Source organism: Sapajus apella, unplaced genomic scaffold, assembly GCF_009761245.1.
Source record: "Sapajus apella isolate SASKATOON/1434 unplaced genomic scaffold, GSC_monkey_1.0 scaffold141, whole genome shotgun sequence".
Classification (NCBI taxonomy): domain Eukaryota; kingdom Metazoa; phylum Chordata; class Mammalia; order Primates; family Cebidae; genus Sapajus; species Sapajus apella.
Window position 1 is genome coordinate 949,668 of NW_022437081.1, and position 22,938 is coordinate 972,605.

The 22,938-nt window shown below is 40.7% G+C and overlaps 1 protein-coding gene across 1 annotated transcript in view; it reads left to right on the top strand.

Annotated features, from left to right (window-relative positions):
• ADGRG4 (adhesion G protein-coupled receptor G4) overlaps positions 1 to 18,618 on the top strand; it is a 111,468-nt gene extending 92,850 nt beyond the window's left edge. The window contains exons 19-24 of the mRNA XM_032264020.1: positions 1,616 to 1,884; positions 5,333 to 5,411; positions 7,758 to 8,038; positions 14,518 to 14,619; positions 15,784 to 15,951; positions 18,065 to 18,618. Of these exons, the coding sequence (XP_032119911.1) occupies positions 1,616 to 1,884; positions 5,333 to 5,411; positions 7,758 to 8,038; positions 14,518 to 14,619; positions 15,784 to 15,951; positions 18,065 to 18,102 (937 nt within the window). The 3' untranslated portion in view covers positions 18,103 to 18,618. The remainder of the gene's footprint in view (positions 1 to 1,615; positions 1,885 to 5,332; positions 5,412 to 7,757; positions 8,039 to 14,517; positions 14,620 to 15,783; positions 15,952 to 18,064) is intronic.
• Positions 18,619 to 22,938: the final 4,320 nt, after the last annotated feature.

Genomic DNA, 22,938 nt, shown 5'->3' on the forward strand with positions numbered 1-22,938 from the left:
ATAAGAACACCAATCCTAAAATAAAATCTCATAAAGCAGACTTTATTAAGAACTTTTTAAATCAAAGGACACAATTCAGCTAGTGAAAGGTAAACCATACATAGAAGTTATTCACAATGCATATATCAGATAAAACACTTGTATGCAGAATATATAAATAACTCTCACAAATCAAAAAGCAAAAGACAAAATTTATAAACGGACCAGAGACTTGAACAGGCACCTCACAAAAGAGAATATCCATGCCTAAGGCTTACCTTTACCCAAATGGCCAATAAGCATATGACGAAGTTCTTAACATCATTACTCATCAGAGAAATGTTAATTACAACCACAGTTATGTACTTCTCTGCACCCACCAAAATGGCTAAAATTAAAAATACTGACAATAGCAAGTGTCAGCAAAGATGTGGAACAACAGGAACTCATACATTTGCTGATGGAAATGTAAAATAGTTCAGACACTTTGGAAAATTCTTTGGCAATACCTGCTAAATATAAATATGTATCTTGCTGTTGACCCAGAAATTTCACTCTTAGATATATACTCAAGACAAATGAGTACGTATGTCCACTGAAAGATATGTACAAGAATATTTATAGCAGCTTCAGTCACAGTAACTTCAAATTAGAAACAACCCCAATTTACATTAACAGTTATTTGGTTGAATAAATTGTGATATATTTGTAAATGGAATGCTACATAGCAGAAAAAATGAATTACTGCTATACAATACAACCTAATATCTAAATCTCATAGACATAGAATTGAGCAAAAGAAGCCAGAAAAATAAGACAGCATACTGTGTGGTTTCATTTACATAAAGTTCCAAACACAGTCGAAATTTATGGGGATAAATGTGAGAGCATTGGTTATCTCTGGTGGTTGATATTGAATGGTAGAAGCAAGAAGGAACCTTCCGGGGTGTTAAAAATATTCTACCTCTTGATCTGGGTGGAAGTTCCACAGGTACATACATATGTAAAGATCCATCAAGTTATAATGTTAAGACTTGTGCACTTTACTATTTGCCTCAGGGGAAAAAAACACATTCATACAAAATGAAAACAGCAGAATTAAAATCAGTAAATATTTAATAACAGTGTAAATGAATCAAAGGGGGTAATACTTTTTTTTTTAATTTTGAAAAATACTGGGTGAGTTTCTGCAAAGTAAAGTTGCAATCACTTAATAAAACTTAAGGTCATATTTCCATGAGGCCAAATATTGTGATCTTTGGAACTCTCCTAGTAACTCTACTTGGAATGGTTTCTGTAGTCATCCTGGTATTTGGTAATATCTAGCTCAAACCTGCTGAAGCAGTGGTGATAGAATCATAATACCTGGGAAACTTCTTCCTTTTTTTCTAAAAGATAAAAAGAAAAAAAGGGGACTGCCTAGTTGAGAGAGGCTATTATTATTTCTGTTAGTGAAGGTCACTACATTTATTATACTTCGATTCTACCTGGAAAGAGGATGGGGGACTTTGAAATTTAGGACGTATAAGCTAAGATGGGTAATTCTTTTATTCTTTCACTTATTATGTAGGCAAGATGTGGTGACGTTTAATTTAAAAAAAGAAGACTTTACCTAATATTGTACTTTCTCTTTTAGCAAACTTCGAAAAGATTATCCTGCCAAAATCCTGATCAACCTGTGCACAGCACTACTGATGCTAAACCTGGTATTTCTGGTCAATTCTTGGTTGTCATCATTTCAGAAAGCGGGAGTTTGTATCACAGCCGCAGTGGCACTTCATTACTTCCTGCTTGTTTCGTTGACTTGGATGGGCCTGGAGGCGGTTCACATGTATTTTGCTCTAGTCAAAGTCTTCAACATATATATTCCAAATTATATCTTTAAATTTTGTCTAGTTGGTTGGGGTAAGTATATCTGTCATTGTTTTTGATATTTATGTCTTAAGCCTGTGTGTCTTTCTAATTCTAGCTCTGCTAGACAGATTCTGTTAATATCGTAGGTAAAAAATTAAGGATCGCCTTGTTGGTGTTTGGTCATGTATCTTTTTTTTTCTGCATGTATTGCTCTATAAATTCAATGCTTAACCTTCATGACGAGGAGTTAATGCACAAATATTTATTTGGTACTTATTGTGTGCTGTGCTAAGTGCTGGCTCTACAGTAGTGAACAGATTTTATCTCTTCCTTTATGGAAGTTACAGTCACAACAAATACTAATAAAACAGATAACACTTAGGTAGCACTTACATGTGCCAAATGCTATTGTAAGTGCTTTACATGTGCATTTAATCCTCACAATATCTCTACAGGTTAGATTCCATCATTATTCTCATTTAATAGATGAGAACACTGAGGCACCGAAAGATGAGGTAATTTGCCAAACTCACACAGCTAGTAGGCAAGAGAGCTGGGATTTGAGCCAGGGAGTTTGTCTCCATAGTTTGGACTTTTAAGCTCTATGGTCTTGCCATATTGTGTAAAGAACAGGGAAAGGACTTGAAATGGGTAAAAGAGTGCTGGGTCACGCAGAACCTGATTATCATCACACCTTATGACTGTGGTGATCACTGCTGCCCTTGGAAGAAGCCAGGAATGGTCCTCAGCGTAGATCTTTTCAAACACAAATGTCATTTCATTGGCTTGCTTTCCTGTATTTCTAACTGACATGGTCAGCTTGGTACCTTTCCTCTCTCTCCCTTGTGTATTCAAGCCAGATTTGGGGTTCACAAAATGTGTTAGATGCATAGGAGATGTATATTAAGTAGCGTACCTAGGGTACAAATAGGAACATAGATTTTATCTTCCACTGCTTTTGTGAAGACAATAGCTTCCTAATTAGCTACTCATCCCTTTAATGAGTTCATTAACATAGTACATGCTTTCACTGGATACACAGTCAGTGCTATTATCTATGCTAATGTGGGGAGCAGAGACAGGCAAATACTGAACAGATCACAATCTAAAAGCTTGTTTTAGTACACTTTGAAATCCATCAGAAACACAGAGCCAAAAGCAGTCGATACACTCCCCTTGGTGCCTTGTGTCCCTCATCGTGATTCAATCAGAGGATTGAAATATGTGGAAGAGCCTTCATGAATAATCCAAAAAGCAGATAACCCACATATGGCCAATTGTGAAAGGACTGTAAATATCACTCCATCCTGGCTTTCCTTCTCCCTCATCATCACCCATTCCCAGTTTCTTTTTCAAACCCTTCCTTCAGGGCTCACTTCTTATCTCTTTGATCTTCTAATTTCACACACATTTCCTGGGTTACAAGGAGAGGCAGGAAAGGCTAAAGCTTGGTACTTGGAAGCAGGAAAACCTTGAGTTACACAAGCTGAGAAGCCTGATTGGCTCAATCAGTAAAGAAAGATACAATAAGGCTGGGGGTGGTGGCTGACGCCTGTAATCCTAGCACTTTGGGAGGCCAAGGCGGGTGGATCACAAGGTCAGGAGTTTGAGACCAGCCTGACCAACATAGTGAAACCTCGTCTCTACTAAAAATATAAAAATTAGCTGGGCGTGGTGGCACACGCCTGTAATCCCAGCTACTCAGGAGGCTGAGGCAGGAGAATTGCCTGAATCTGGGAGGCGGAGGTTGCAGTGAGCCAAGATGGTGCCACTGCACTCCAGCCTGGGCCACAAAGTGAGACTTCGTCTCAAAAAAAAAAGATACAATGAGCCACCCTTAGGTTCAGTTTATTACTTACATAAACTGTGAAAGGAAGGGTACCTAAAAGTGCCAGCTCTCAGGTTCTTGTCCCTCACACTAAAAAAAGCACCATCAAAACAAAAGGGAATGGATGACTGCCACGTGAGTTTTAGGATTCCCTGTGGCTGCGGAGCTAGTTTTAAATGGAAGTGATGCTGTTTTCTATTCCGCAGCCCTATTCTGAGGGGGCAGGGTACAAAGGCCCATACCTCCCCAGAACCCTGGGAGATGATGGATGAGAAGCTGTCTCCTGACAGCCTCCTGTAGGAGATAGGGAGGCAAATAGGAGGTGGCCCGGAGCACCTCCTCAGAGGCCTCCCATCTTCTCAAATTTGTAGAGGACCACAGGGCTCACGGTCCAAATTCAGATAAGGCTTTACCTGCGTGGTCTGTGTGGATACATGCAAGGTCACCAGGGAGCCACAGCTGAGCTGTCCCACTACAGGGAGTTTCAGAGCATTTCAACATTTTAGACAAAGGCAATCAACTGTAAGGAAAATAGATATTAGCATCTGTTTATGTTTGAAGCTCTGCCTTACGAATGCCAAAGCAACCTGTTGGAAAGGTTTATTACTTTTAATGACAAAAAACGAATTACTTTTGCACCACCCTAATGAGTCCCTGTCCAAGACAGTAGATTTTTTCCATATTTAAAAAATAACAAACAGTAGGGATCATTTAAAAACAATTTCAATATGTAAACACAGCTTAAAGACTCCCACACAAATTCTAAATATGAGACCTTCTCTGTCCCTCCCTTCCAGATTTCAGGGGGTATTTAAAAAATATCTGCAGCAGCATTCTAGGTGCTGTGCTGCGGGGGTGGGGGGGGCATACAGAATTTGAAGGGACTATCCTGTTTATCACAGAAGGGGACAGTGGAGGATTTTTCAACATGCTTGGCATTCTGGGCTTTGGAACAGCTTTGGAAATGTAACAAAACCCCTAAAATGTATGTAGGTGTATGCTCTTAGTCTAGGAGAAATACAATTGAGAGATAAAGAAATCATTTAAGTTTTGCAAATGTACATGAAATTGGATTTTTAAACCCTGTGTCTATACTCTCCTCACGTTTGACCATTTTGACTGAACTGATTGCTTTATTATAGTCTGACCGAATTGAGTGGTCGTTAACTGGTCGATCTAGTCAAAATGTCAAACTAGTAACGAGTGTGGAAACAGCTTCCCTGTCAAAAAAGCATTGAAGGCTGGAGCTGATTGCCCTGTGCCCTTCCCCTAAGGTGACCTAGACAAAAAGCTACTGGGAACAAAGGGGCGATGTGGAAAGGGAGTGAAAATTAGGGGCTCATCATCTGAGAAGAAATGCCTGATGCAAACGTGCATTCCAATTAACTAGATACTTCTTTTGCCAAGTTGATTTTTTGTCACTTGAGCTATTTTTAATAGCTAGTGGGCGTTGTATTGGAACCATTGGCATGCTGTCTAGTTTAGCAGACTGGAGAACTCCTAGAAATGTTTAAGAAGAATTGATAAACATTTTGCAAACAATGGTATTTTGATGCCTGCACATCTGTGGCTCATTTAAACAGTGTCTTAATGGATCATCACCCACAGTCATTGATTAGGATCCCTCCTTGCTACCTGATAAAATACCTTTGACTTGCTCTCCCACTGTAGGAATCCCAGCGATCATGGTGGCAATCATAGTCATTGTGAATAAAGATCTGTATGGAACTCTGAGCTCAACAACTGCACTGTAAGTACCAGCATCTCTGCTTCTCTGGTGGTGGGGCTCTGACCCAGCAGCATATGGTAAAGTGTTGTCAGCCTGGAATTGGTCTTGACCCTGACTTCAGGAAGAAATTAGCCTAAGCCCTTTTGCCCTAAACAGTCAAGGCCACATTCATGTAACGGTTAGTTGCCCAGGCCTTCTATGATCTTGAGCAAGTTATCTTACCTTTTAGTTCAATTACATCTTCTGGAAAATGGGGAAAATAATGTTTCCTCTTAATGTCCTGTGCAAATTAAAATAATATCATGTATGTAAGGTGCTCAGCATGTTGCCTGTTCTATGGTAAATGCTGTATAACTGGCAGCTATTATGATTACAAAACTCACACATCAGGTCATTGAAAAGAGTTAGTGTCCACTACAAGGAAATTCTGAGATGATTTGGAAAACATTTTTTACCTTTCAACAACAAAGATCTTCCCTGAAGAACACTGAACAGCTTTCCTTTGTAAACAGCCTCTGCTTTGTTGTTCTCTTGTTTCTTTTCATTTTTTTCCTTTTCTTCTCATTTGATGTATAAGCTCATCTCTTTAGTTCTCCCAATCACAACCACAAGAGAGTAGCAATTCACTTCACCCCATGTCTCCAGAACCTTCTTTTACAGGTGTGTAGATAGTTGCCCTGTGGTACTTTAGGTTGCACAATCTCATTTTACACTTCGGATTGTTCCATTCTTCTTATCATTGCCTGTCAAGTTCCCTTCCACTATAGATTTCCTCTCCCACTGGACTGGAATCAAATGTAGGAGGTCCTGCTCCAAGACTCACCCGTCTTTCATATTGAGATGACAGTTTCCAGGGGTCAAAATTACTTTGCCCTTTGCAGCAGATCCTTTCTAATTAAAATTCCTTGTTATCTTTTCTTTCTCTTCCCTTCCTTCTCATTTCCCCCTCCATCCTCTCCCCCTTGCCTGTTTTGTGACTTAAAAGGTCCCCGGTGTCTACCTAATGGTGATTCTTCTTGAGCCGTCAAAAGCAAGAGCAAAAGCAAAACCAGAACAAAATCAACTCCACTTTTTCCCAAAAGAGACTTTTCAGATGTGACTTGGGTTAGTAAGAGGCAGACAGCGCCAAAGTTGTTTTTTTTTTAAATTATATTTTGAAGTAATTCATGCATATGGAACAAAATCCAAATGTACAACAGGGTAGAGGATAAAAAGTAAACCCCATTTCCAACCCCTGGCTACCCAGTTTCCCTCCTTCAGGTAATTCGTATTACCAATTTATTACCAACAATCAAATTTGTATGAATATTCTCTTGCACACTTTGTTACCCAAATGGTAGATATACACCATTTGGCACCTTGGTCTTTTCACTTAACAATATGTCTTGGAGGTGATTCTTTACCCAAACATATAACACTATGTCGTTTTAACAGTTTTCTACGGCGTACTTTAAGAATGCCGATGATATTCAGGGAACCCTAGATATCAGACTCTATTAGGAAAATTAAATGTTTTTTAACACGTTTACAACACACACACAAAAACTCACACATATGTGAAAGTATCCACACCAATATAAACAACATGACCAAAGGAGATTTTTCTGGTTTTAGAAAAGAGAGCTCAGCTAAGTTGACACACAGTTAAATTAGTCAAGCTTGTCTGTGTTCAAAAATCAGGGACAATGCCTCCAGTAATTGCAAATGTTATTAAATGGAGTATCTGTTCATATGAGGCACTGCATATTTTTTCTTTAATAAAATCTATAGAGTCATTAATCAATCCCCTGGCCAGTGTTACATTTGTCATCCAAATACATCATATTTTAAAACAGTACACCTAGAGCCGTTCTCTTTTTGTTGTATTTTCGTTAACTTTCATAATCTCACCATTGTTTGATACAGCATTCAGAAAAGCCACTCACTGCTCACGTCCTCTCACTGTGATATTTACCATGTAAAGCAGAATTCATCCTGCAAATAAGAGCTCAGGTGTAAGGTGATTGGGTGGGTGTGCAGAGGTGGTGGTGGGAGCACGGTGTCAGAGAGCCTTTTTGGGAGAAAATATATCATTTTCCTGCTGTTAACGAAGAGAATAGTTTCCTAGGGAATTAGCCTGAGAGGTTTCTGCATACGTAGGGCAGAAACATCCTCTAGGATTTCTGAGTCAGAGTTGGAAACAACCCTGAACTGGGGCTCAGGTTCTTGTCCCAGCTCTGCCTCCAGTTGGTGTGAGTGAACTCTGTCCAGTTCATCTAAGGCTAGACGTCCTTAGGGTGAAATAAAACTGACTAGATGATCTTCAGTCTCTGAGAAATAGGACTTTATGTTTCCCTTTCTCATGAAAGTCTTCTTTGTTTCTTACAGTTGTTGGATTAAAGATGATTCTATCTTTTACATCTCAGTGGTGGCTTATTTTTGCCTCATATTTCTCCTGAATCTCTCCATGTTCTGCACTGTTCTTGCTCAACTGAATTCTGTGAAATCCCAAAGCCAGAAGACACGGCGGAAGATGATCCTGCATGACCTCAAAGGCACAACAAGCCTGACATTCTTACTTGGTCTCACCTGGGGGTTTGCCTTTTTTGCCTGGGGACCCGTGAGGACCTTTTTCTTGTATCTATTTGCCATTTTTAACACTTTGCAAGGTAACTGCTGCTTTTTTGCCTTTTCCATGGCCAGCTACACATCCAGCAAAGCTTTTGTTGCTTTGAAAATAATCTCACCTGTTGAAAAGTGAAAGGAGAAGAAAATGCTCAAGAGACCCCTGCTCTCATTGAGTTAATAGGCATCCACTGGAAACATTAACTAGATGTTAGCCTTTGTTAAATGCACACACAGCTCACTCTCTCTTACTCAAGGGTATAGGGAGAAGCCTAGATAGCTAACCCAACTTTAGCTATTTGAAAATGTCTATCTCAAACACTGATTGGCAATACTTCTTACACTATTCACTGTAGCAACACATTGTGCTAGAAAATGTACAGATTCACACTAATGTTGACATTTTGAGGTACACAATCCAGCTAAACATTGTAATTAACTGGAAAGCAGAAACATTAAAGTTTTGACCCCATAGGCTGTATCTGCATCTGATATCCTAATATTTTGGGAAAGAGCCAGGCTATACTATCATAGAATTATACAGGAATGAAGATTAAAAGCAAAGGCTGTGGGAAAGGCCAAGATTCTAGCCTTGATTTTGCTATAAAACAATCTTCAAAAAGTTACCGTAATTGGTCGAATTAGATGATCCTAAACTAAAGCCCTAGAGATCTTTTAATTATTTTCCTTTATTCTGATGAAATGAACAAATGATCAATGAAGTGACGAAATGGTAGACAAAAGATGGCATGAGTAGTAAAAGCTAGGGGCCGGGAGCAATGGCTCATGCCTGTAATGATGACACTTTGAGAGGTTGAGGCAGCAGGATCACTTGAGGTCAGGAGTTAGAGACCAGCCTGGTCAACATGGTGAAACCCTGTCTCTACTAAAAAACATAAAAAATAGCCGGGCATGGTGGTGTGTGCCTGTAGTCTCAGCTACTTGGGAGGCTGAGGCAGGAGAATCACTCAAACCCCAGGAGGCAGAGGCTGCAGTGAGCTATAATCGTGCCACTGCACTCCAGCCTGGGAAACAGAGTGAGACTCCGTCTGAAAAAAAGAAAAAAGAAAAAGGTAGGGATCTGGTTCATATAACTCTGAGTAATTGCTGGTGTTCATTTTAACCTGATTTTGACTATTAAAAATATTGGGGGGAAGAGGCATGCAAAATGATTTTGTGGGAGTCTTCAGTTCTACCCCAAGCTTTTTTATCCTCAAAGTTTGGTCCATTTTGGCTACCAGGACAGGCTGAGTGTCAACTTGGCATTTCATTGAGTTAGAGTCTCCCTTCGCTCTCTCCACTATTTTTTTCATTTAATAAACCCTTCTTTTCAATACTGAAGCCCACTAATGGTCCCATGGGATGCTCCCACAAGGAAAAGGTTCTATGGCCAAATAACTTTGAGAAATGTGGCAAATACATCCCCCCATTCTTAGAATAGCGCAATATACATTAGCATGGTAAAAGCTCTATTATGAAAAAAATGCCTTTAAAAATTTGTTTTAATGCAGTGTCTTACAAACCTCTGAACCCTTTATTGTGGTCATTGTTAATCCCTGAGGGACCTTGGGAAAAATTAATTGGCATGCAGTTATTATATGCCAGGCACTTGCAAAGTGCTGCAGGGAGATGGGAAAGCAGTGTAGCAGAAGGCATGGCTTTTGCATTTATGTTTTATGACTCAAGAAACCATCTCATTTTAGAGCAATGAGGTGTATTAATGGAAACTTTCTGTCCCACCAGATCCTGCCAACTTTATACAGCCATGTTCTAATTGGAATGTAAGAAGTCGCAAAGTGTGTTGTTCTTCCTTCACATGCCATTTTTCTTGCCTCTGGTAGTAGGAATGGAATTTTCAGAATCTTTCCATACCACCCTCGCTTGGTTCCCTTGGAGGTTACTGGCACTTGCTTGAATCCTAGTGTAGAACTGAAGGTTGTATTCTAGTGTAGGACTGAGGCCCTGGTGATGGTTCTACACTTTTTCTGTGGACAGAACTGCCTGGCCCACACTACGGTACTCTAACTTGTTGCTCTAACCTCAAGAGCTTAACCAGTCTTGGTGTAGAATGTCCACGAAATGGATTAGAACCCAGGTGCCTGTGAAGACTTCCTCCACTGTGGTAACTCCAGGCTTCTTTTTCACTCACTGATTCTGAGAGGAAATGTACTCATTTTGTGGAAAGACAGGTTAAAGAAAGCTGGCGAAAAATCAAGAAAGCAGGGCAATTTTAAGCTTAAAAATGATGGGCAGAAGTGTTTTCAAAACTACTCTTACGGTGGAAAGTAGCATCTAAGGAGGGAGCCTGCATGGATAGAAGCAGAATTTAATAGGGTGTTTCTCTTTTCCAATTTTAATTTCAGATTTAGGGGGTACATGTGCAGGTCTGTTACCTGGGTATATCATGTGATGCTGAGGCTTGGGGTATGAATGATCCCATCATCTAGGTAGTGAACATAGTACCCTATAGCTTTTCAACCCTTAGTTTCTCCCTCCTTTTCCCTATAGTCGTCCCCAGTTGTCTATTGTTGCCATCGTTATGTCCATGTGTGCCCCAATATTTAGCTTTCACTTAAAAATGAGAACATGCAGTACTTGCTTTTCTGTTCCTGCATTAATGCGCTTAGTATAATAGCCCCTAACTGCATCCATGCTGCTGCAAATGACATGATCTCATTCTTTTTTATAGCTGTGTGGTATTCCATGGTGGCTATGTAGACACTTTCTTTATCCAGTCCACCATTAATGGGCACCTAGTTTGATTCCATGTCTTAGCTGTTGTGAATATCTTTGCAATGAACATAAGGGTGCATGTGTGTTTTTGGTAGAGTGATCTATTTTCTTTTGGATGTATACCCAATAATGGGATTGCTGGGTCAAATAGTAGCTCTGTTTTAATTCCTTTGAGAAATCTTCAAACTGCTTTCCACAGTGGCAGAACTAATTTGCATTCCCACCAACAGTATATACGTGTTCTAATTGGGTATTTCTTGAAAACTAAAATCAAAGTCCCATAGATCCAGCATCAACAGAGCCAAGCTCTCTCTGTCAGATATGCCTTATGTCCATCAAGCACCAAGTCTTGTCAATCTTGCATAAAATGCCTACGAGATAGAATGTGCCATCTTGTAGCAAAGGTGTTTTCAAAGCCCAGAGTTTCTCTCTCTCTCTCTCTCTCTCTCTCTCTCTCTCACACACACACACACACACACACGCGCGCGCGCGCATGCAAAGCGCGACCCAAATAACCTCCAAAACGAGCAGTGGAACAGTGAGCAAAGTAGCCATTAAAAAGACAAATGGCAAGCTTGCAATGCTGGTTGAAGGGGATGGGGGTGGCCTGTGGTCAAGTGGGAAAAATTATGCTCATGATGAGCTATTTGTGAAGGAGGAATGCACAAATAAAAATGCAGGTGACAAAAACCTGACATCGTCCCTCATGCCTGTGTTTTTCTGGTGAGTAAGCAGATCAATCTGTTATTGGAAAGGAAAAGGAAGGCTGTCAGGCAGAGGGGGAGAGCTGGCAGGCAGCTCATTGGAATTCACAGAATAACCTTTAAGTCTGAAAACTAACTAAACACCATGCAAGAAATCAGAGCAGTAATAGGTGCTTGATGTCACTGTCACCCCTTGTACATGCTGAAACTGGAGGAGTTTTGCCTGCTCTGAGACTGTGGTTTGCTCTCCTTGGGGTGCTGCACCGCCTTCCAGGTGGCTGCTGCTCAGAAGAACAGTGAACGCTGCTGAATTTGTCACCGCAGTTGTTTGGTTACACACGGAGATAAAGCCCTTGGGAGAGTTAGCGAGACATGCCATTCCGTTTAGCCTCCAGATTGCTGCCTCCTACCTGGAATCAGAGTCTCAGGGCTGGGGCTAGGGAGCCAAGATCTTTCCAATCAAACTTCATATCGAGAAACAGGAAGTCACTTGCCTCTGTCTGAAACTTTCCAGGGACTGAGAACTCACCATTCCATAAAGCAAAGCGTTTAACTTCTTATTAGCTCTGATGTGGTACCAGCTTTCCTTAGCTGAGGCTAGTGTAAAGTACAGCAGTTTATCCCTTGGGCTCTATAGTCAGACTGCCTGCATTCAGGCCTGGTTCTGGCAGCTCAATGTTAGCTCTGTGACCTGGGTCAAGTTTACTAGGCTTCTTGGACTCCAAGTTCTCTCAACTATAAAAATGGGACTAATAGTACAATGCCTATCATATACTCATTGCTAAATAAACACTAGCTGTGATTTGTTAGTACGTGGTTGCCCTGGAACTTTCTGCCATTGCTCCTGGTTCTAACCTGACAAACATACAGATACAAGCCTAATTTGTCCTTTTCATGACAGACCTTTCAGATCTGTGGCTACGTTACCATCTCTTCCCATCCTATGTTTTCCACTCCAAGGTTTTTGTTTGTTTGTTTTTAAATCTAGATACAACATCCCAGCTATTTCAGCTTTTCTTCAAGTTCATCACCATCTTTCTTCACTGTATTCTTGAATACTTCTGTTTGCCATCTTCCTCTTAAAACAAAGCCTCCCAAACTTAACATGGTGCTGGTGGGAGATGTGGTCAAACCAGGACAGAATGGCAGGAGACTGTCACTTGCCTCAACTGAGATCCTTTACTTCCAGTAGTGCTCTAGCTGAAATTTGCTTTGGGGACATTTACAATTGACTGGTGCTCAGTTTGCAATGGGTTAAGACGTCTCTGACACTAATCGTTTACCTTCAGGACTGCCGACCAATGTAGAGGCAATCTAAACCTGTATAGAGAATAAAGGTTTCCAAACTGCACTTGGGTCAAAATAAGTATTTTGAGGCTCAAGAAGTTATCACTATGTTGTAGATGGATGTGAGAGTTTCTGTATGAAGTGCCTTGAAGTTCTAATCAACAAATATTTATTGAGCTGCAGCACTTAGTGTACTAAAGACCAAGGCCAAAATGACATAAATATGAAAAGAAAACATATCTCGGCCCTCAAAGACTCAACAGCTAGGTGGAGAAATGGGAAATAGATAAATAATTACATGGCTAAGTATAGCAAATAATACAAGAAACAAAATGTTATAAGAGTTCAGAAGTGGGAAAAATGGGTTTCAGTTTGAAGCATCTGGAAAGGCTTTGTGGATAAAGACTTTTTATAATGGACCGTAAATAAAAGTCAGGCTGTTGACAGGAGTTATTTCTGCCAATTCTACCCCCAACTGCAGGAAATTTAATTGGTCCTCCAGGGAATTTGCAATCAAGATCATTTTTTTTTTAGACTGTCTTGCTCTATTGCTCAGGCTGGAGTGTAGCGGCTCGATTCTGGCTCACTGCAACCACCGCGCCCCGGGTTCAAGTGATTCTCGTACCTCAGCCTCCCAAGTAGATGGGATTACAGGCATGTGCCACCACACCCAGCTAATTTTTGTATTTTTAATAGAGATGGGGTTTCTCCATGTTGACCAAGTTGGTCTTGAACTTCTGGCTTCAAGTGATCCACCTGCCTTGGTCTCCCAAAGTGCTGGGATTACAGACTTGAGCCAATACACCCAGCCAAGATAATATTAAATCATACCTTCATCTTCCAAGGAGAGATTTTACAGGGTGGCAATGAGAAATGGCCAGCATGTTGGCAAATACTTTCAGCCCCCTCCCTCCCACTTGCAGGACAAAATCAGGGCTGGCATTAGAAGTTGGGGGCCAAATCTGTGGTTTCCACATGGTGTCATCATGCCAAAAAGCATGTGTAATAGTTATTTATTGCTATGTAACATATTACTCCCAAATTTTACCAGCCCAAAACAACAAATATTTATTATCTCACACAGTGTCTGGGGATCAGGAATTCAGGAGCAGCTTAGCTGGGTGTTTCTGACTCAGAGACTGTCGTGAATTTGTAGTCAAGCTGTCATCTGGAGCTGTAGTCATCTGAAAACTTGACCGAGGCTAGGGAATGTGCTTCCAGGAAGGCTCACTCACATGGTTGTGGACTGGAAGCCTCAGTTCCTTATCATGTGTGTCTCTCCATAGGGATGCCAGGATGTTCTCAGGACAAAATACTTGGCTTCCTTCAGAGTGACCAGAGCGAGAGCAAGCAAGTGAGAGACAGAGAGAGAGATGAGAGAGAGAGAGAGAGAGAGGGGAGAGAGAGAGAGAGAAATATGTCTTTTATAATCTAATCTTGGAAGTGACATGCCATCCCTTCTGCTATATTCTGGTGGTACAATCTGGAAGGAAACTACACAAGGATGTCAATGCTAGGATGTTGGGATCATTGACAGCAATCTCAGAGATGGGCTACCTTACATCTCATGCTCTTGGATGAACGGCAGCCCAGGGGCAAAGCAGGGGTTGACATGAAGTCTTGATACAGACCTTTTTGCCTGTGGGAGGGATGCTACAAAGACAAGATCAGAAAGTCAGTAATGGCCCTGAGGTTCCTGGAAAGCAGCATTTCTTGTGATAGGAGCGGGCCTGAGTCAGGGCATTGGTGACAGCACGTGAAAGAAACTGAAAAAGACTGACCTTCTTCTCCTGGCTTAGGATTCCTCATTTTTGTGTTTCACTGTGTGATGAAGGAGAGTGTGCGGGAGCAGTGGCAGATACACCTCTGTTGTGGGTGGTTGCGATTGGATAACTCTTCTGGTAAGATGTCAGTTTGGATGAAGTTTTGAATTTTACATGTTTTACAAAACTGATCAGATTAATTTGTCTCCTAACTTGAGTTCATACAGCATCAGCATCAAAACACAGGCTGTTTCCATGTCATGAAAATGATTTGTGCTTTTTTTTTTTCACTATTACTTTTTTTTTTATTGCATTTTAGGTTTTGGGGTACATGTGAAGAACATGCAAGATTGTTGCATAGGTACACGCATGGCAGTGTGATTTGCTGCCTTCCTCCCCTTCACCTATATCTGGCATTTCTCCTCATGCTATCTCTCCCCAACTCTCCACCCCCCATCCCACCCCCATGTGCTTTTAAACTGAGATGAATGAAGTTAAGTGGAGGATGTGACTTGGGCCATATTTTAAACTAGGGATGCTTTTGTTTTGGCCCAGATTCCTTGGATTGCTTACCCTCACTGTCACATCAGTCTCAATTCAATTAAAAGAACATTGACTGAGTGCCTACTGTGTTCCAGTCACTGGGTCTCAAGGGCTTCTGGCTGGTAGCCAACAGTGGGTTGACTGGATGTAGGAAGCAAGGGGTGGTGGTGGAGATGGAGGGAACTTATAAGCATTCCTGAGATGCATGACCAGTGGGCTGCACAGGTGTACTGATGGCTCACAAACTGGGGGATGTATTGAACTCAGATGTTGCCTCTTAACACTGGTGCTTCCCTTGAGAATGTTTCCAGTGCAGGCAAACTGATGTTCTACGTATCAAAAGGATCTTCCATCCAATTCAGGCAGCTTCTCTCAGTCTCAATACAAAGCTGAATCCATTTTCTTTAGGGAAGGCAGCACTTGAACTCTAAGATTCTGTAAGTAGCACTGAGATTCCCCCATTACCCACTTTATGCTGGCCATATCAGTAATCTTTTGGTCCTTGTGCTCTGGGAAAAGCAGGCATCCTTGGTACGTGAATTGTCTCTTCCTGTACCACACATTAAAGTATAAACCTACTTCTTACAACTTCATAGAAAAGCTGACTCCTTGAGGTACCCAGAATGAACATTGTGCATAGAGCTTTGTATTTTTTTAAACCACATTATTGATGTGTAAATCATACATCATAAAATTCACTACTTTAAGTATAGAATTTGATGAGTTTTATATTTTTAACTTTTCTTGCTATCATTTCAGATGGGAGCAGCCGATGTCAGATAAACATTGGCTATAAACAGGAGGGACTAAAGAAAACCTTTGAGCACAAACTGTTGATACCATCCCTCAAGTCAACTGCAACTAGCTCCACTTTCAAATCTTTAGGCTCTGTGCAAGGCACACCTTCAGAAATAAGCTTTCCAAATGGTAAGAAAAATGCTGTGTTGTCTACATTCATATTCCAGAGATATTGAACTAACGTGAGACCACATACTGGGTCTTGGATGATACTTCCTCTTCAAAACTAGATGCATATGTGCACATATATGCCTCGACTCATTCTTGACTGAGAAAGTGTATGTAGAAACATAGAAATGTGTACAGAAGCGTGTATAGGTGTTTTTGTGCCCAGTAAATTTACTAAGTATAAATATGTTGTTAGACCAATAGAGGAAAGAAGAGATGGGAGGTTAGAAAATTCATGAGTAATTAAAAACAATTGTCACAGACTGTTGAAACCAGAAGGAACCTTAGACGTTGTCTAGGCCAATCCCTTCATTTTACAGTTGAGGAACCTCAGTTGGGGAAAAGGAAAATCCTTATTGACAGTCACTGAGCCCATCCTAACCAGCCAGTAGAACTGGGGCCAGCCACTCAGCCTTCAGCCATCCAGTACAACTGGAGCCAGAACTCAGGTCTTCTGGCTCTCAGGGCTAGTACACCTACCAAGGAAACTCTCAGAGATACACATCATTCTTAGGTGCTGAGCTTCTTCCATAGGAAGCCATATTTCTAAGCAGAGACAGATGTTCAGTTGGGGATGGGGTGTTGTGCCTAATTATGTAAGAAGAGAAAGTGTAGGAAAAGGATTGGCCTACAGGTTTAAAGTAAAGAGAAAGGCAAAGTGAGCAAGAACTGAAGAACTTCAGGTTGATATTGTGATGATTCTTTCTGCATGTGCGCTTCTAGTTAGATGATGATGCAGTGGTCTTTTGTTGCCTTTCTTTAAGACCAAAGTGTACTCCAGTCCACACACACTTTGGTGGCCTGGCTGTAGTCATTCTCCCACCTTTTCAGTGCTGGAGGTAGGACTGCCTCATCCACTAGTAGTTTTCTTTATGTTGGCTCCAAAAACCAATTCTACATCCAAGGGCTGAAGGCAATGTGGAAGCAGCATGGTAGATTTTAAAAAAAACCCATTAAACTTGAAGTTGAAAGGCTTTGGTTCAGGCTCCAGCTCTGCCAGTCACTCTGTGACCTTGAGCACATCACTTCCCTGCTTGGAGCTACATTTTTTCTACCTTTAATATGAGGGAACTGGAATGGATAATTTGTAAAGTGCCTGCCAGCTTCAGGACTGTGTAAGAGGCAACATTATTTTCCAGTTTAGGCTGGGGTTGACTAGTGTATAGAGTCTCAGTCTCCCATCTTTGTATGGGACAGTTAGTGGTATGCATGAAAAAAACCTTTCATTTATCAGACTCTGGCCAACTAACCTGTGGATATGTCTTCATGCTCATATAAAGGCACTGGGATGACATGGCATAGACAAGGTATGGGTTGTGGAAACGCCTGAGTACATAATAGTTGGGGCTGGTTGGGAAATAACATTTTTCAAGAGAGTTAGTTAATATTGGATTTCTTGATGTTCCTGGGGACTAATGTTTAAGTAGCAAATATACAACCCAATATGTACATATTTTGCTTCAGAGGATCACTAGCAAATACCATGTCCAGGATATTGATGTTGTCTTAACAATCAATAGACCTAGAAAACCAGCATTAAAGTGATCATCAGTTGAGACTAACTGAGCCAGTGGGGCAGGTAGACCTACCACAGGCTCTAAAACTGAAATCTGAGTGCTACCATTGTATTGGTGGCAGCCAGAAGCTTGATTCTATTAGCAGAGTGAAAAATCATGCCCTCTGTACCACCAGGCATTCTCAAACTTGGGAAATAGCCAAACTTTCAGTGCAAGAATATCAAATCCATAAGGGATATAGGTGTGTGTGTTTGCATTTTACGTCATCTCCTCCTGAAGGCCTCCAAGGTTTGTGCATAAATATCCTCTTCTAGGTTAAGGTTAAGGTCAATAATGCTGCCTGCTATTCACAGTTTAGGAAGAAGATAGGCACTTCTGTCAGGATGAATTAATTCACCCCAGTTTTATATAAAATGGTCCAAAGTAGGCACTGCATCCTTTTCTTCTCTTCTAATTTCTTTATTTTTTCCTTCATTTAATAAAATTTTCTTCTGCCTCTACTACGTGCAAAATCCCTGATGCCACAGCTGAAAATGTTCTTTTTTTCTTTACTGCAGATGACTTTGACAGAGATACCTACTGTTCCTCTCCTTGAGTTGTGGAGTTGTGAAGTTGTGCCTAATTATATAAAAAGAATATAACACCTGTGGAAATAAAAATGAATTTTGCAACTGTATACTTGCTCGGGTGATGGGTGCACCAAAATCTCACAAATCACCACTAACGAGTGTACTCATGTAACCAAGTACTACCTGTTCCCCCAAAAACCTATGGAAATTAAAAAATTTAAAAATAAAGAGCAAAACAAAAATCCCATAATGAATTCCATTCACAAACAGAATTTTTCAGTAAATCCCAGTAGATATAGTTGCCTCCTCCCAACCCCTGACTGGGGAAAATGTTGAATTTGTGAAACAATCTGCTCCAACCTTGTATTTTAAATATTATTTTAAAAGGGGAAGAATAAGATAACATTTGGTAAATATTAAAGTCAGAATAATTCTCCTATTTGTCATTACAGTTGTTTCTTTTTTGGATAAGATTTCAGGCTATAGTTAGAGGAGAAATGTCTACAGCATTGAAAATTTTGTTTTAAAAACTTTAAGTGTACACATCCTTTAAAAAAAAGTCAAGACCAGGATCCTTACTGCCCTGCCATGGGAGCCAAACAATTTCAGGTGGTCAAAGTTTCAGGATACCCAGTTGGCCTGATACCCACAGAGGAAGTAAATGGGAAGAGCCACAAGGTCATACATTTTGGAAAAAATATTCTGCCCTGTTGGCCTGTTACAACAAAGCACCTGAGATCCCCATTATTCAAGTCATATTTTTGATTGAAGCTCTTATTAAAATGTTAACATGTTTTGTGAAAAGGATGGGCCACCAATCCACAGACACCCATAAATTCCTTAGTAAGGGTGAATTTCTCAGCCAAGACAGCCCCTCAGGGCTCTGAGCAAGCAGGGTCCTGAGGAATAAAACTGTTCAAAGCTGGTGGTTCTCTCTAGGAAGGAAAGGCTAGATCGGGGTGAGCAGAACAGTGGGGAGATGGAGACAAGAAGGGCCATCCAAAGGCAACAGAGTGAACAATGAAGACGAATTTCACCAGCTTTCCCTTCTGTGGCTTCCCAGTCAGGTGTGCTGCTCACATTTGTCCTTGGGTAGAAATAACTAAAGAGAGAACATTCTGGAAGGATACACAAGCAACTGGTATCAGTGGTTGCCTTCAAGAAGGGTAACTGGGTGTCTAGGAGCAAAAGAGGAAGAGACATTTACTTTTCACCCTATACCTCTTTGTATCTTTCGAATCTTGTATTGAGAGGATATATTACTGCTTGGAGCAATAAATAAATGAATACATAAATAAATAAAGATAACCAGCCCCTTCCAGTGAGAAAGATAAATGCCTGCATTTCAATACCAAAAATCAAGTTCCCCAGAACACTTGTCAGTATGTATGATGCAGTGGGCTATAGAGATAGCAGAGTTGGGTTCAAATCCCAGCTCCGTCACTTTCTAGATGTACGACCTCATGATGTAATAATAATCATACATGCATCCTAAAATTGAAGCGAAATTGAAGTAAGATGAGGTCAGAAAATGTTCTAGCATAGTGTAACACAATACATTTTCATTTCTTTCTCTTTCAAATCCCCATCAGCTTACCACTCATCCCCTCATGGCCCCAACCTACCATGTCTACCCCATTAAAGGTATCACATTGATCTTCTAAGGAAAATTTAATGCTGACTACCACACAGACTGCAGAACTGGTGCCAGTCACTGGTATAAAGCTCCTAGGCCTCCATTGTCCCCCCATCATCTCACATAATATAGAAAAGTAGGTTGGCCCTTAGGTTCCTAAATATCTGCCATCAGAGTCAAATCCACTTTTCCCCATGTGGCTTCATGTGTACATTTTGGTAGGGGAAGGTGAGGGAGTGAATGTGTGTGTGTGCATGTATGTGTGTGTGTGTGTGTCTGTCTGTCTGTCTGTGTGTGTGAAGGGACTAAGCTGAATAATGATCCAAGTGTCCTGAATGTTATATGTCTTTGAACTGACAATATTAAGTCGCCTTCACTCAAAAATAGATTTAAGAGCAAGACTTGGTTGCAATTAGCACATTAACAAAGTAATGCATTCTGCAAGTGGTTTGATTTGGGGGATCATTTTGGCTGTGAAAATGCCCATGATTGTATTTATTTTCAACAAGTAATAAAACTTTGATTGTTCTGTTGCTGCTGGAGTGATAAATGTACAGCCTATCTCTAATGACCTGACAGACTGTCGAGAACACAAACATTATTTTATGGAAAAGTTCATGATTCCTGTCATGACACCCCTTGCTAATTAGGAAAACTTGGGTTTTCTGCAATTTCAAAGGCAGTTTGAATATTGCAGGGAAAACATTGATTAAATATTTTACTGACATCCTCTGGCTTATTTTTCCTGGGCACACAAAATGGCTGACACTTGTGTCAAGATGGACCCAAGTAATTACGGGGGGAAAAAAAAACCCTAGAAACTTTGGACTGCTTTCAATCAACAATCAACTGTCAACTATTCACTGAGTCCTGACATGGAGGGAAAGATACTGACACATCATACTTAGGCCACTACCTCCAGCAGCTTACTGTTTACTTGGAGAGGCCAGATGCACACACTGGAATAGCGTGTGATTAGAGCAAGGATATGATAAAAGAAAAGTGCTTTATAGGCAGGAAGTCATGGAGGATTTAGTCAGGCTGAGAGTGGGGTATTCCAGGTGGAGCCAATGGTATGGGGGGGTGGGCAGTTTGAATAAGACATAACTCTATTTCTTAATACCACAAACTGTCTTTATTAAGCATTGATCAGCAAATTTACACAGCCCTTTGGAGCTTCAGGGCATGGACTTTTCATTCTCTGCTGCACACTGGGTACTCTCTGGGCAAGTGGCAAACACTGAATGGTACTAGATTCTCTCTGAGGCAAGTCTGAGGAAGCTCCTGCCCAGAATCCTAATCCTTATCATTTTGTCCAAAGTCACAAGGATGACAGTGACCATCTGTGATGGCCCACTTCCCCTGCACCCAGGAATATGGGAAGGTTGGGAAGGGGAAGAAGACTGAGAGAAGGTAAGGTTTGTATCTCTAATAGCTCAAGCCTATGGTGTGTTTCTGGTCCTGACCTTCAAGCATTTAGGGGAAACAAGGAGCTTGGAAAAATAAAGGAAAGACCTAATTATACCTCTGTTGATTAGGCAAAACAAGTGGAATGGATTAAATTTATACTTATAATGTCTGGTAACTCACAGACACTCCATAAATAGTTGCCACATGCATGAGTGAATGGATGGTCTAAAATATATGAGCTTAGGAAAGCAATGGCTGACTTTTCTTAATCTATGGTTTGCTATCTTAGTGCTGAGTAAACCTATGCTTTCCATTAGTACATAAACTCCATAAGGGCAAGAACCTTGTTTGTCATGCTTACGACTGTACTCTCAGTACTTAGCACGGTGTTTCACTCTAGGTTCTTTAGTTGCCAGCCACAGAAACCAAATGTCTTTGAGCTGGCGTTATTGTCAATTCTAGTTAACCAAGGGAACTTGTTGAAAAGTGTTTTGGGAATTTAAAACATTTACGGGAAAGTAAAAGAACAGGGCTTGACTTTGTGGAAGATAGTGTGATGTTCATCAAAGACGTAAAGACAGACCTACCATTTGACCCAGCAAGCCCATTACTGGGTATATACTAAAAGAAATATAAATCATTCTATTATAAAGACCCATGCATGTATATGTTCATTGCAGCACTATTCACAATAACAAAGACAGGAATCAACATAAATGCCCATCAATGATAGACTGGATAAAGAAAGTGCGGTACATATACACCATGGAGTACTATGTAGCCACAAAAAAAGAAGATCATGTCCTCTGCAGGGACATGGGTAAAGCTGGAGGACATCATCTTTAGCAAACTAATGCAGGAACAGAAAACCAAATATTGCATGTCCTCACTTATAAGTGGGAGCTAAATGATGAGAACACATGGACACCTGGAGGGGAACAAAATACACTGGGACCTTGCAGAGAGTGGAGGGTCAGGGGAGGGAGAGGATGAGAAAAAACAACTAATGGGTACCAGGCTTAATACCTGGGTGACAAAATAATCTGTACAACAAACCCTCATGACACAAGTTTACCTGTATAACAAGCCTGCACTTATACCTCGGAACTTAAAAGTTGTTAGAAAAAAGAAAGAAGAAAAAAAGATCAGGGCTTGAAAAAGGACAGGGGTCTACAAAGCAGTAACCATAGTGATTGTCTCCTAGCAGTAGAGGAGACTCATACGAGCACCATTACTGGAAAGAATGAACAGTAATTTCTTCTATGCTTGTGCTACTAGCTTAAACTCAAAGTCCTGTGAGCCTGCATCTAATCAGCTGAGCTTAAATTTTGTGCTCTACTGAGCAGTGAGAGGAGGGATGTGGCAGAGAACTCTTCAGGAGCACTTTGTTTTTGATAGTTGTAGGATAGAAGTATGAATTTACCATCCTACCAAGAATATCCACAATGGGGGAGAATTCATTCTACAAAAAGAAAGTAGGCTATTAGGAATGAATGAGTAGGTGGGAAAAAAAAAACTCACATATGTTCACCTCACACAATATAGGACTGGATATACTTTGGTTGAATGAATGGCTAATTCAGTAGCATCCTTCTTCTGTGAGGGTGCCATAGTACTAAGAAGAGTAGATCTCTCCCCTACGCTGAGGCCTCATTCCGGTGTTCACTAATTGTGTTTTAAGGCTAAGGTGAATCAGGATGTGCTGAGAGAGCTGAAGAGTTCAAGATAAGCATCCCAGAATAATAGATAAGAGTGCTGTTAGAAAAGATGATCTTTAGAGATCTTGAGTGCACAAGTTGGCCTCACTCTAAGAGAA